Source organism: Lithobates pipiens, unplaced genomic scaffold (assembly GCF_037356315.1).
Source record: "Lithobates pipiens isolate NorthernLeopardFrog02 unplaced genomic scaffold, aLitPip1_a1.2 Scaffold_18, whole genome shotgun sequence".
Lineage (NCBI taxonomy): Eukaryota > Metazoa > Chordata > Amphibia > Anura > Ranidae > Lithobates > Lithobates pipiens.
Window position 1 is genome coordinate 366,527,800 of NW_027507758.1, and position 15,441 is coordinate 366,543,240.

General features: G+C 39.0%; 1 protein-coding gene and 1 long non-coding RNA gene across 2 annotated transcripts in view; both read right to left on the reverse strand.

The window, feature by feature from the left end:
* Positions 1 to 15,441, reverse strand: part of LOC143986724 (uncharacterized) — a 136,922-nt gene that overhangs the window by 105,561 nt on the left and 15,920 nt on the right. The window contains exons 5-12 of the mRNA XM_077485130.1: positions 13,162 to 13,284; positions 11,274 to 11,387; positions 11,061 to 11,183; positions 3,798 to 3,826; positions 3,537 to 3,670; positions 3,293 to 3,411; positions 2,987 to 3,205; positions 1,889 to 2,008 (exon numbers count right to left, since the gene is read on the reverse strand). Coding sequence (XP_077341256.1) covers positions 1,889 to 2,008; positions 2,987 to 3,205; positions 3,293 to 3,411; positions 3,537 to 3,670; positions 3,798 to 3,826; positions 11,061 to 11,183; positions 11,274 to 11,387; positions 13,162 to 13,284 — 981 coding nt within the window. The remainder of the gene's footprint in view (positions 1 to 1,888; positions 2,009 to 2,986; positions 3,206 to 3,292; positions 3,412 to 3,536; positions 3,671 to 3,797; positions 3,827 to 11,060; positions 11,184 to 11,273; positions 11,388 to 13,161; positions 13,285 to 15,441) is intronic.
* On the reverse strand, positions 5,423 to 8,868 carry LOC143988217 (uncharacterized). Its single transcript, XR_013276792.1, has 3 exons — positions 8,782 to 8,868; positions 8,481 to 8,648; positions 5,423 to 5,605 (listed from the first exon to the last, which is right to left on the reverse strand). It is a non-coding gene; the product is annotated as an uncharacterized LOC143988217 (long non-coding RNA).

Below are 15,441 nucleotides of genomic sequence, written 5' to 3' on the forward strand. Positions count from 1 at the left end.
GTTACCAAAATGAGAGTGCTGTAAATTGTATCCAGCATTGTTCCTGCTTCTTCTTGTTGGAGGCTGCCATTTTTCCAAAGCCCAGAGCCCCTGAGCAGCTGTAAATAGCTGTCAGCAGATTGGCCTCTAGTGGCTCTGATTGTTAGCAGATTGCTATAAATAGAGTGCAACTGAACATGTGCAAAGCAGGGTGAGACAATGAGGGGGATTTACTAAAATGGGCACACACAGAATCTGGTTTAAATTTGCATAGTAACTAATAATCTTCTAACTTCAGCTTGTTCAATTAGGCTTAGACAATAAGCCCTCGTTCACACTGAATGCGGTTTTGCATACCTGCAAAAGGGACCTGCCTGAAGTCCGATGTAGCAGAATGTAATTTTCTGCGTAAAGTTCAACTTTAATATGCACTTGGTACTGCTATTTTATACAATCCTTGTGGAAATGTCAGATCAAGCCATGAACGATTATTTGTATTATTTCAGTTTATTTATTTGCAGGAAGAACCATCAAGCCTGACACTTCTGACCTACCACTAGAATGTTTGTTGCCTGGCTATCATGCTGAAGCAGGCTATTTCTCTTTTTTTGTACAGACTTAACTGAAGTAATTGTAATCTAATGTCTATGCTGATTATTTTAATTGTTTATTTAGTCTTTTAGTATATAGTATACTGTATACAATTATGTAATTTACTAAGTAGACATACAAACACTGCAAACTGATGTCTGCTATTTGGTAATGTGTGGAAGAGTGATAATGATCCCTTTGTTTGGATACAAATGATTTGGTGGGGTTGTAACCCACACCAAAAATGCTTTAGGCCAGGGATATGCAATTGGCGGACTTCCAGCTGTTGCAGAACTACAAGTCCCATGAGGCATAGCAGGACTCTGACAGTCACAAGCATGAAACTCAGAGGCAGAGACATAATGGACCTTGTAGTTTTTCAACAGCTGGAGGTCCGCTAATTGCATATCCCTGCTTTAGGTGCTTAACAAGGGTGATTACGTATATACACCAGATTTCAGAGGCATGAAATGGCAGATTCTCACAGTTGAGATGACAGGTGTATGCGAATAGGGATGGCCAATTGGTAATTACCAGTAACCACTGCTATTTGCATACACCCGTCATCCCTGCCACAAGAATGTGATGATTTGATCATGTATTTTATTTTTACAGTACGAAGGATAGAACAATCCCATTATGGGTGGAGTTAAAACAAGCCATATGGTGAATAATTTACTTATAATGATTTATGAGTTGGGATAATTTCATGTTTTTTTTCCCTGCAATAAGAAAGATAATCTAATCCTGTTATGGGTGGAGAACATCTCAATATCACAGACTGCCTGAAGGTGATAAATTGTGAAAGAATAATTGTGAATTTCCAGAAAAATAATTGTGTCTTTGGTGTTGTTTTTTGGACACATAAGGGTTGATTTACTAAAACTGGAGAGTGCAAAATCCGGTGCAACAGTGCATGGTTTCCAATTAGTGTCTAACTTCAGCTTCTTCATATAAGCTTTGACAAAAAAAAAAAAAAAAAATGGAAGCTGATTGGTTTCTATGCACATCTGTACCTGATTTTGCACTCTCCAGTTTTAGTAAATCAACCCCATAGATGTTGTGGAGGTACTTTGGTGGTAAAAAATATGTTTTTATAATCCCAACATTTATAAAAAAAAAATAAAGATTGTTTATATTTTCTTAAAATCAGATGCCAAAAGTCTATTATTTTATCACTTTTCTTTTTACAAAAGAAAGTACCCACCCAATTTGAGGAGAGTTAGCATCTGATCTATAGTAAAAGGATTTGCCTTTATTTATTTTTTTGTTTATAATATGGGCACTAGAGTTTTAATAAATCAGATCTTCTACATACCTAGTTGTGGAGGTATATAGTTGTCACAATAATCCAGAGGTCTTTTCTGTCTGTAAAGGTTACACAGGTAAGTGGATTCTGAATATATGCAACAAGTGTTGTAGGGGTCAATCTCCTCAACTGAAAATAAAGAGTTTATTTTAACAATTAATTTGTAAATTAGTTAGATATTGTTTCATTTTATGATTATATAATTCAATACCTTTATATAGTTGTATTTGAGGAGAAAGAGCTGTATTCCAGGAGTAGTTACTATAAGCTGTTTGGTTATATTTGAAGGTGTTAAAGGAGGTCCATGGAGTTGGGAGGTATCGCTCCTTTTCACCGTAAACAAGGGCTCCACTCTTACTACTATAGTAACATCTACTCCCAGACCCATTTCTGGAGGGGAACATATTTTGTACTGTCGAGTATTGTTCTGAAACAGACAAATTAATAGAAACAAGTTAAACTGGTTACATTAATGTGCTTTAGCAAATGCATGAATATGCTATAAGTTGTCCATTGGAATGTGTATGAATATGCTATTAAATAGATACAGTGTATAATAATTAAATGACCATCATCCTTTCAGAAAGTTATATGGACAACAATGAATAAGTCTGATAATGTATAAATATGTATGGCACAACTGTATACTCAGTGCAGAGGGACTCCAGTGATTCAGAGACTATTAACCACAAAAAAGATCTTCCTAATACCTAACATTTCTTTACAGTCCCCTGTATTGTGACTCATCCTATACCTTTAAGGTAGGTTGGTACTTGATAAATGTGAGTTTTCCCCATTAAACAAGTATAACTGCATCCAACTTCTGCATGCAAGGAACTTATCTGATGTTAAGATAGACATATTGCTATGGGGTATTGCAATATTCTGTGCCTTGCAATTTTCATTTTCTGCATTGATATCTGTATAAAGCTTGATCATAATAGGTAACTGATGAACACTAGGACACATAGTATGCAGTTTTATTATCTACACATAGTAGTCATAACCTTAATGCAATTTTAATATAAGACACACATGCAGCAATTTGCATTATTATCCATTGATTTAAGCAGTGTTCCAAATAAAAATGCAAGTATTAAACCTTACCAGATGCCTTCTTGATATCAAAGCCATAGTACAAAATGTTAAATCCATTAGTGAAAGAGGAGTCCCATGTTGCCTGGTCGTAAGTACATGGACATGGAGATGTGCTGGAGAGCCAATAAGGAATTTCTTCTTTATAATACCACTGCAGACATTGCAGCCTTGAATTGATGGTGCTCTGACTGTTGCTGTCTAGACGATATGCCCATCTACCTTTTTTACCTTGAAAAGTAAGGTAAAATGATAGAAATAAATACGGTATCTGTTAAACTTACAACATTTTACCTGAGCGATGTTTTGTCTTCTCACCTGTGTTGTAGCCGATGTACTGATCTGGACGGTATCTCTGCTTGATGCTTACAGATTTGTCTGTCTGTGGATCATTGAAAGCTGGGAAGTTGTTGACATTACGTGCACTAGGGATACCGCTAGAAAGAGAGAATGGTTCTAAACGTGTTTGTCATATTTACATGCAGTTACCAATACTACTGTGGAAGGTAAAGGATAGGCTGAAAGAAGAGAAAGAGCAAGGTACTCTACTGAAAGTCTTTACCTGTGATAACCCATTTTTGGCAGATGCAATGTGGAAAGAGAGTTGAAGATCCACTTCATTCCTCCATCATCAAACAGGATTAGTGCAAACGAATATATTCCATCAGTAACCAAGACAACTTGGAAAGTGTTTGTCTAAAAGGAAAACCAAAGAGAAAAATATTAATTGTTCTAAATGTGCTTATTGAGTATCCATTACTGTAGTGCTGGATTTCATTATGTATAATTGTTAACCATATAATGCAACTCCTATTGCGTTTACCATATCACACAGCTTCAGGCTTTTGCGGTCTGAATAGGATACAATTGCTTTACTTGTGCCCTAATGGGGAACTGTGCAGTATAACATTGGTCACTGCAATAGTGTGAATTGACACTTTATTCTTCTTTGCTTTCTGCATGTTGCATTATAATAAAAATTGACTACTTTTTACAAAAAGTTAAAGTGGACTTAAGCTGTTCCTTTTTTACGTTTTGTTTTGTATTGTGCTAGATTAATCACTTCACACAAAATATTGTACCTGTACTTCATTTGTTAGTGGTTATATTGGGGTGATGCCTGGTACTGGTACTTGGTACTGTTTTTTTAGAGCTAGCAGTTGGCTAGCTCTTGATAACAACCAATACGGCTAATGGCTAGCTCGGCAGTTAAAATAATGAGTGGGGGGGATGCCCCCCCTCCCACAGCCTTCTGCCGCTCTGCCTGGGTCTCCCATTCGGCACGTCTGCCTGCTGTGTGGAGTCCCAAAGGCTTCAATCAGGTCTCCGATGTATAAACACGGTAAGTAAGTAACGTCACAGCGTTTTGAATACTTTGAAGTGCAAAGGAGGTGTTTTGGGTCTTTTAGACTCCTGATACCTCCTAAAGAGTACCCGTCACTACCTATGTTTACATCCCTTGTGACAGTAATAAAAGTGATCAGATGTTTTTTTTTTTTTTTTAAAGGGACAGTGTTAAATAAAAAATTATAAAACAAATAAGAAAAAAAAGAAAGAAATTTTAAAGCACCCTCATCCCCGTAAGCTCACACACCAAAGAAAATGCATACGCAAGTCGCATCCACTAATGTAAACAGTGTTCAAATAACACATGTGAGGTATTTCCGCCATCGTTAGAGGGAGAGAAATAATTCTAGAAAATTCTACCTCCTCTCTAATTCTGAACAGGTAACCGTTAAAAAAAATGTTGTCTACCATAGATTGTCGTCATTCCATGAGTGTGTGCAATTTTAAAGCGCAACATGTTAGGTATCTATTTACAATATGAAAAATAACTTGGGTTAACTTTACTGTTTTCTTATTTTTTAATTAAAAAAAGTGTATCTTTTCCAAAAAAAGTTGCATTTCAAAGACTGCTGCGCAAGTACCATGTGACAATAAATATTGTAATGACCGTTATGTTATTCTCTAGGGTCTTTGTTATATATATATATATATATATATATATATATATATATATATATATATATATATATATATATATATATATATATATATATATATATAACTTTGGGGTTCTAAGAAATTTTCTAGCAAAAAATACTGATTTTAACCTGTAAGCAAAAAATTACAAAAATAGGCTTGGGGCTGAAGTGGTTAAAAACCATAACAAGCAATCAAAGATCTGTTTGCTGTTTTTAAGTACTAACTGCACTTTGGATTTTGTATTATATGACTACTAGATTCATATTTAGATGTGCACTGACAATAACACCTGATACGCCTTTCAAGCAAGGTTTTAAAAAGGCCCCACTTTGCTTTCAAAATAATAATATCAAAGGTACAAGAGCTGAGATCCATATACACACACAGAGATTGTTCTATACACAGGGAATTCAGTTCTGACAGTATGGATAATCACTGGCACAGTGTAACACTCACATTGTTGACTTGGGTGCTCCAATAAGCGTTTGAGTTATAAATCCCGGACTTGAATGGAGGAACATTGTCCCATGTTATTTTGAGAGCCCATACAGCTTTAAACTGAGTTAAGTTAAAATATGCAGCAACCGTGCTTTCTAATGATTCTTTAAATGTTGTATTCACATTGGAGGACTGGAAGTCATAAGCCTGTGATAAGAGAGTAAAAATGTCATACAATAATTAGAAAAATACATGTATGTGTGTATATATATATTAACATTTCATCCTAATGGTAGACTCATAAAAATATTTTATGTAAACTATTTTAATCATACAACATTCCTTTTTTATATTCTGTTTTTATTTTTTGCGATGTCATAATATGAGCAGAAATAACATGCACTACATCATATGCATTGTGATGCCATCAGTAGTAGACAGAATGAGCACGTAGGTATATCAAGGGCCATAACTTTGTTGCGACAGCACTAAGGATTAGACAGGGGTTGATTTACTAAAACTGGACAGTGCAAAATCTGTTGCAGTTGTGCACAGAAACCAATCAGCTTCTAACTTCAACCAACTTTTGGGGTAACTGCTCTGAGCATACAGCCTGAGGGGGCCAGCTAATTGCAGCCCACATTCCCTTATCTTCTCCAAGTTCTGAAAAATCCTATATCCTCCACTGGTGGGAACCAAGGATATTCCCTGAAAAGGGGCTAAAGTTGATGTGTGTCTCCAGTAATGTTCAGTTTGTCCCATAACCATAAGCTTGGTTGATTTGAGTGGTGATGTCCAGCTTGATAGACCCCGCTGCTTTGCTGTCATCCATGGCACCCCTGCTAAGTTTTGTCCTACTGTTGTCTTTTCTAAGGACACCCAGAGTTTAATACCCTGTATTATGGTACCAATTGTGAATTAGCACCATTGCCATTGATTTGTAATATAGGTTAATGTCAGGGAGGCCCAGGCCTTTGTTCATTTTATTTCTGCGTAAGATAGAATAAGCCAGGCAAGGTTGCTTCACTTGCCAGACAAAACTCATTATTAATTTACAAAATTGTTTGAAGAACCGCAGTGGCAGTTCAATAGGCATACAACATTCCATTTGACATGACATGAGACCTGCCTTCTAGGTGCCATGGAAGTTAGCAATTATATTATTCAACTGAAGTCAATTAGACAAAACCCTCAAACAGAAGACCTGTGAGCAATTTTGGAGAGAGTGACATAAAGGGAGAGCAAGATTATGAGTGACAAATATCTGTTAATTATACTTTTCTTTGGTCTCTCTCTTGCAAATCATAAGATGACAGTAATAAAAGTGATCAGATGTTTTTTGTTTTTTTTAAAGGGACAGTGTTAAATAAAAAGTTATAAAATAAATAAGAAAAAAAAGAAAGAAATTTTAAAGCACCCTCGTCCCCGTGAGCTCGCTCACCAATGAAAATGCATGTGCAAGTGGCATCCACTAATGTAAACAGTGTTCAAATAACACATGTGAGGTATTTCCGCCATCGTTAGAGGGAGTGCAATGATTCTAGAAAATTCTACCTTCTCTCTAATTCTGAACAGATAACCATTAAAAAAAAATGTTGCCTACCATAGATTGTCGTCATTCCACGAGCGTGTGCAATTTAAAAGTGTAACATGTTAGGTATCTATTTACAATATGAAAAATAACTTGGGTTAACTTTACTGTTTTCTTATTTTTTTATTTAAAAAAGTGTATCTTTTCCAAAAAAAGTTGCATTTCAAAGATTACTGTGCAAGTACCATGTGACAATAAATATTGTAATGACCGTTATGTTATTATCTAGGGTCTTTGCTAAATAACCCTCAAACAGAAGACCTGTGAGCAATTTTGGAGAGAGTGACATAAAGGGAGAGCAAGATTATGAGTGACAAATATCTGTTAATTATACTTTTCTTTGGCATCTCTCTTGCAAATCATAAGATAGATGGGGTTAATTACTAAAGAGTTAGAGGCTGTGCACCCAAATTTTCCATCCCACCTGGATTCTTGTTGGCTTTGTCAAGCCTCCCATGGCACTCTTCTTCATATCTGGTGGGCATGCCCCCCCCCCCCACCCTAAAGCTTTGGGGCTCTGTTGTTTTTTCTCTACAATCTATTTGCCCAGGAATTGGTTTCCAATTCACTTGAACTTTTTTCTTTTTTCTGTGGTTGCTTTTATGTAGACCTTCGCTGAAGTCCATTGTTGTGACCCCATCCATTTTCTTACTGCTTTCATATCTGCTTTTATATCGCTGTCTTTTTTAGCACTTCTGCTGTCACTAGAGGTTCCCTCCTGACATTCCCCACGACTGCACGAGATCCACTGCCAACTTTTACTTACAGACCTACGCCCTATCCCTGCTCTCCACTCTCTCTTGCCTTGCCTCTTTATCTGTAATTTCTTCTTCTTACCTTGTCCCTTGGAGAATATGATATTTCAATAGAGATTCACGGTACATTTGTTATTTTCCATCCCTCAAGATTACTATGACTTACTCAATTACATGGAATGTCTCCCTTCTGCTACTACAGTTTTTTCTTCCTGTACCCTTATATTCTCCCTGCAGTATACACCTGAATTACCCTTCAGTGGAGATATGGTATGCTACCTTTGTTCTTCATTGTATTACCCTTTTAAAATAACAATAAACAGTTTGTCTAAGTTTGATGGTTAATTGCTAGATGCTGGAGGGTTAAATCACCTGACATTTTTTTCTATGCCTTTGGTTTTCTATTGTTTGCTCTCTGTGTTTTGTATTCTTGGGTCTTCATACCTGCTGTAACCATTATGAGGTGTCCCAGTCTGTTAGATTTTTTAATGTATTTGAAAATAGGAGAAATACTTATGGAGATACTAGAAAGGTCAAAGGTGGGTGGGGACAATCAAGGATCAGAGCTGGAAATATGGCAGGAAGATCTCTCTATTGGAGAATCCAAGATGAATAGAAAAGCCTACAGTTTACTCAGCCATGCTCTACCAATAAATAAATATCACTTTTCGGTGAACTGACCTTTCAAAGAGTATTGAATCATTTTGTAACTGTCCAATAGCCTACATGACATTACCTGATAAAAGATATCCCCGAAACCAGAGACATCAACATCAGCCCAGAAGGCAGCTAGAATTGGGGGTGTATATGGGTCATTGCTTTCGAAGGTCGTGTAAGGATAACTCAGTGCATAGGTGCGGTCATATATGTTGCGTTGAAAAACAATAACACCATTATCTGTGAACTGGAAAACACAACGAAAATGATCACTTAACATTATCTTACATGGCTTGAGTTAAATAGATACATACATATGATAGGTAATTGAACAGTTGTTAGCTTTCACAAATACATCTTACAATAGATTTCATACTTACATATAGGTTGTTATAAAATGCGGAGTCAAATGGAAAACCAACAGGGACATTTATCAAAGGAGAAACAAAGTCACTGAGGCGTTTTGTTGCTTTGCTGTCCCCTGCTGAAGGGCCATAGCTGAATAAACGTATTTCTGAATAAAAGAAATCACAGTGGAATCTTATTTAGTATGAATCCCCAATGTTAATTCATTACAGGGATTATCTCTGCAAAAACCATCTGTAACCCACAACCAAGTTTCCAGAATTAAATCTTATCTATGGTAAAAAGATGAACCATATATGAATTTCCACGTTGTAGATCAATCCCCACACATTTACTTCCTTGTATTCTGTGACATATATTCATTATGACCTGTGAGTAGGCATTGCTGTGTCACACATTTCAAAGAGCCTGTCTTCCTAACTACAGAGGTACTCGGAGGAGGAGTTTTAGGAGGTCAAGTCAGTAGAGGAATCACAGCATGCAGACATCAAGCTACCATGGAACATATAGTCCTTAGCAATTAAAATTGAACAGCAGAAGAGAAGCTGCAAAGCATCTAGAGACTACAGGAAGTTGTGGAAAGAGATGCCAGTAGAAATGCGGCACTCACATAATGAAAATATATTTTTCAAGGAAGCTTCAATTTGCTTGTCCAAAAAAGTATTGTTTGTATTGCTGTTACAATATTGATGTCAAAAAATGAAAGTGTATGCTGCGACCGTAGATTTTCTTTAAGCACTTGCCGACCTTGTCACGCAGATATACTGCGGCACAATGGCTCTCCTGGGCGAAATTCCGAAGGGGGTATGTCCTACCTGTTTTTGGCCGCCGGAGGCACACACGCGCTGTGCATGGCCAGTGTGCACGATCGTCGCTGACCATGCACAAACACACAAATCCCTTTACTGTTGGAGGAGAGGAGCCATATCGTTGCTTCCTACGAAGTAGGAAAAACGATATGGCTCCTATCCTAGTCATCCCCACACAGTTAGAACATTCTGAGGGAACACATATATAACCCCTTGATCGTTCCCTATTTTAACCCCTTCCCTTCCAGTGACATTTACACAATAATCAGTGTATTTTTATAGCACTGATCGCTGTATAAATGCCAATGGTCCCAAAAAAGTTTCAAAAGTCTCCAATCTTTCGGTTACAATGTCGCAATACCGCAGAAAATTGCAGACCATCGCCAATAGTAAAAAAAAAAAAAAAAAAGCCATAAAAATGCCATAAATCTTTCCCATAGTTTGCAGACACTATAACTTTTGCGCAAAGCAATCAATATACGCTTATTGCGATTTTCTTTTACCAAAAATATGTAGAAAAATATATAAAAACTGATAAAGAAATTCGTTTTTTTTTTTTTTTACTTTTGGGGGTATTTATTATAGCAAAAAGTAAAAAATATTGTTTTTTTTTTCAAAATTGTTGCTCTTTTTTTGTTTATAGCGCAAAAAATAAAAACCATACAGGTGATCAAATATCACCAAAAGAAAGCTCTATTTGTGAAAAAAAGGACGCAAATTTCCTTTGAGTACAGCGTTGAACGGCTGCGCAATTGTCAGTTAAAGCGAAGCAGTGCCAAATTGTAAAAAGTGCTGTGGTCAGGAAGGGGGTAAAATTTTCCAGAGCTGAAGCGGTTAAACAGTAACTTTAAAAAAAAAAAAAAAAGCATTCCCCTCTTGGTGATCTATATACATTGCAAGGATTTTAACAGATTCCTACCTTTTGTTATTCTGGAGGAATAGCTGTTTGTTTGTGGTTGTCCATGTGCAAAGTGAATGTGAAAAGAAGTGACTGTAATTATCAATCAACTGCTGTACTCGCAGGGTTCTAGTGAGGAAAGTGGCAGGGTCTGAACCCCTTTGGATGTGATTAAACTTTTGGGAGTATCTCACCAAAACAGAAATGTTTGTTGCAGAGAATGGCCAAAATATGATTTGAAACTTTGTGCAGACTTCTGGGAAAATCAGTCCGCCAATCACACAAGCAGGAAATTGCATATCTGGGGGGGCATTCCGTACGCTGTCTATGTACAGAAAGCCTCCAGGTTGCTATATTGCCTTGCATATTACAGAATTGCAGATTAAAAAGGAAAGGTAATTAGAATTATGTTATTATACAATATGGCTTATTTTGCAATTGTATATGCTATATTATTTTGGAGTGGAGTTACACTTTGAGTAATTAACATGTACCACTTATAGAGAAAAAAAATAAACTAGTATAAAAAAAATGTAAAATAAAAAAAGCTGCATACTTAGGCCAAGTAGGTGAACAGTACACTTACCAGTACAGGTAAAGCCGTCTCCCCTATAGCCATTGTTACAGGTACATTTGTAGGATCCAGGTGTATTGGTGCACATTGCATGCTGATCACAATTATTGAGCCCTTGAGAACATTCGTCCACATCTGGAAGAAACATTGACAATATAATTCTTGCTGTCATCTGCACAGCTCATCTACTTGCTGCAGATGAATAGAAATTCAGTATTCCCTTACCTGTAGTACAGTTGCTGCCAGTCCAGCCTTTCTGGCACAGACAAGAGTAAGCATTCACTTTGTTTACACAGACTGCACCATTCTTACAAGGGGCACTTGCGCAAACATCAATTTCTATAAAGGCATAAAAAGAAATGTCATTTTGAATAACAAGCAAAGCCTAGCTTGCATGGAGGACAATAGAAGCAATCATCACATGGCAGCAGATGCCCTAATCACATGTCCAGATTTTCCCAAATAATACCTTTTTAAATTTCAGAACAACTGCAGACAACAGCGCTCAGTGCACACTGTCAATAGCGCTGTAGTTTACCATCTTATAATCTTATCTTGTATGGACTCATATGTGAATGTGTGAGATTGGCTTGAGAAGCACCTTCACAGTGACCATCTTAAATGTATTTTTAGAATGTGTAGGTATCTACAGACCATGGTCACTGCCCCTCCTACCTTCTTTTAGACCACCACATTCAATAGGTAGCCTAATGGGCTACCAGTTTATTGATTTATCTGCAGAGCACAACCAGAGCTTTTGGCAAGTCAGGCCACCTATTCCAATTAGTGACCAATAGGAATCTGTCAGATGTGGAAGCAGATGAGATAGGGATCATCAGCAAAACCTGTGGCTGATATTTGCATATTAGTATGCCCAGGTTTTGGCTATACCTGAGCACCTGAAAATTAACCATGGATGAAAGCAAGCATGTAAATATGTTTGTTACTGAACCTGGGATGCCCATATATGCAATGAGCCCACAGGTTCCACCGCTTTGGACTTTTGTCTGCACCAGGCTTCATATAAATATAAATTCAGTTTAGTTATACTATAAGTAATCGCATTTCTCTATAACATGAGATCTAGGGTTGTAAATGACCAATTTCCAGCAGAAATACATTCTCAGGTATTTCTAGTGCAATAAATGACATAAATAACACATACAGTATATTCTCATGTACTCACCAATTTCACATAATTTTCCACTGTATCCCATGGGGCATGAACAGGAAAAGGAATTCAGGGAACTTATACAAGTTGCACCATTGAAACAAGAATTTCTGAGGCACAAGTTTATAACTGCCGAGGGAAAAAGACAATTTATACATTTTGTGTATTAGATAATTGTTTCAAATTCTAACAAGCTGCTTGCTAGCTGCTACTGCTGGTATTTCTTGTTTTGATGAGCAAATATTGAAACACTTGTACAATGTATAATTCTCCAACCTATTTCTTTATAGCTAAATAGGGATAAGGGATATCACTTAGCTCATGTTAGTGTTGTCAGCTTTAAAGTTCTTATAAACTAAAGATTGGGTTAACATGATTTAGTTAACTACTATAGTGATTTTTACTTAGATCGAAAAGTTCTGTTTTGATCTTATTGGACCAAACAACTTACATAGTTACATACACATAACAGTTACATAATTTATAAGACTCAAAAAGGGTACAGGTTCACACAGTTCAGTCTGAGTGTGTGTTTGCGTGTGTTATGTATTCTCTAACAATTCCCATAGACATGTATATGCTACTTTCTGAGGAAGATGTTAAAAAATTTTTTTTGAAGTTGTTGGTACTCATAGCTGGTACCACTTCCTGGGGGACCAAGTTCCACATTTTTCCTGCTCTAAAGGTATAGAACCCTTTTCACAATCTAAGGTTAAACCTCCTTTCTTCTAACCTCAACCACGTGGAAAGGATGCATGAAGTCTGGCATTGGGGTGATTTGGGGATTGTTTGTCAGTAGTGCTAACACCATGGCTACAGAAGTATATTATGCACACTATGTTATTTATTGCATAGTAATACACAATTATATTGACAGCGCAACATCATCACCATTTCTTATACAAAATAATATGTAATTATTGCACCAAATCCCACACTTACGTTCACAACTTTGGCCAGTTTCTCTATATCCTTTTTTGCAGGTACATGTGTAAGAACCTCTGGTGTTAGTGCATACAGTATTGGGGTCACATTTTGCAGTTCCCAGGGAGCATTCATCAACATCTGAAAAGCAAACAAAGTTTAGCTATATACAGTATATCCATAGGAAACATCCAGTATAAACATATTTCAGAACTGCAATAAACAAAATGTAAAATGTAGATGTACTAGTGGTAATTAACAAAGAGTTGGGCACACACAATGCTTAAACAACTCCTCTAAACTTAGAAAATGCAACAGATGCTGCTTCTAATTAATTGAAGGGGAGCACACCCCTTTCTTAATTGGGAATGATCTGTTTTGTGGCTCTGACAGGCAAAGCACACAGCACAGAGAACAGAGAAAGCTGGCGCTGCAGGCCACAGTCTCTGCCTGTCCCCATCCCTGCTTGGCTCAGATTGGAGAGCAGTGGGGTGTTAAGCATGTGCAGTCTCTGCTCAGGTTGTGTGTTCACTGCAGTGGCAGGGAGAGGGATCTGAGTGGCCGCACTTGGCTGGAATAGGAGGCAGTTTTTTTTTTAATCAGGTGCAGACCTGTGCTAGTTTCTATTTTACTCTGAAAGGAAAAAACTGGGGTGAAGATGAACTTCAAAAAGGTCTCTGTTAATGTGACACACACCACATCATTATAATGGCACAGGAAGCTTAGTTAATTCCCTGGAGATTTCAGGATGGTTTAACGACCTCAAACAAAAATCAATAGGCTCCAAGCAGTGTATAGTACACAATTGAGTGGCTATCAGCATAAGAACTTGAATGGCAAAACAAGTTGTCTGTTGCAACCAATTATAGTATATTCATGTTGCAGGTAAAAGTAAGTATTGGAATCGTATTTGGATTTTTCTTCTTACAGTTAATACTTAATTCACTTAGGCCGCGTACACACGCGCGGACTGTTCGCCCAACCTTGTTCGTCAAACAGTTTGGGCAAACAGTCCGCTCAAAATTTGCATGAGCGGACTTGCCCACACACGAGCGGACTGTTTGACGAACAAGGTTGGGCAAACAGTTCGCTCAACTTTTGAAATGAACGGACTCGCCCACGTAAGGAGGAGGCAAATCCGCCCATTTCGAGCGCGTGTACAGGTAGGCGGGGCCCGCGAAGGAGACGTCGCGGGCTCCGCCGCCTGGAATGGGCTTAAAGGGGAACCCCAACGCCGAAAAAAATCGGCGTGGGGGTTCCCCCCAAGTCCACACCAGACCCTTGTCCGAGCACGCTACCCGGCCGGCCAGGAAAGGGGGGCGAGCGAGCGCGCCCCCCCTCCTGAGCCGTACCAGGCCGCGTGCCCTCAACATGGGGGGGTGCCTTGGGGAAGGGGGGGCCGCGCGGCCCCCCCACCCCAAAGCACCTTGTCCCCATGTTGATGAGGACAAGGGCCTCTTCCCGACAACCCTGGCCGTTGGTTGTCGGGGTCTGCGGGCGGGGGGCTTATCGGAATCCGGGAGCCCCCTTTAAGAAGGGGGCCCCGGATACCGGCCCCCCACCCTATGTGAATGAGTATGGGGTACAATGTACCCCTACCCATTCACCTGTGAAATAAAGTACAAAAAAAAACACAACACAGGGGAAAAAAATATTTTATTGCACAGCCGGGGGTCTTCCGTCTTCGGGGGTCTTCTCGCCGGACTCCTCCGCTATGTGTGTGTAGCTCTTTTGCTAGCGGAGGAGTCCGGCTTTCTTCCTCCCCGCCGCCGGCCTCTTCTCCCGACTTCGGGGGTCTTGTCCCCCTCTTCGGTTCTTCTGCCGGGCCACCGCGCCTGGTCCGGTGGCCCGGTCTTCTGTCGCCGTCTTCCGTTCTTCTGTCGCCGCCTTCGGTTCTTCTGCCGGGCCACCGCGCCTTCTTGTAGCTCTTTTACAGGCGGTGGCCCGGTCTTCTGTCGCCGCTGTCGCCGCCGCCTTCCGTTCTTGTTCTTCTTGTTCTTCTTCTCCTGGAGATGTTGACTCGACGAGCTCTCCGGCCGGAATGCCAGGGACGCGCTCCGCTGCCACTTATATAGTGACAATGGGGCGGTGTCACATGGTATATGTCACATGGGTTGGTCACATGGGTTGATGTCACATGGGGACTATGACATCGTAAGGGGGCGGGGTCACCATGTGACCAACCCATGTGACATATACCATGTGACACCGCCCCATTGTCACTATATAAGTGACCGCACAGCGCGGCTCTGGCATTCCGGCCGGAGGGAGCGACGTGTCAACATCTCCTGGAGAAGA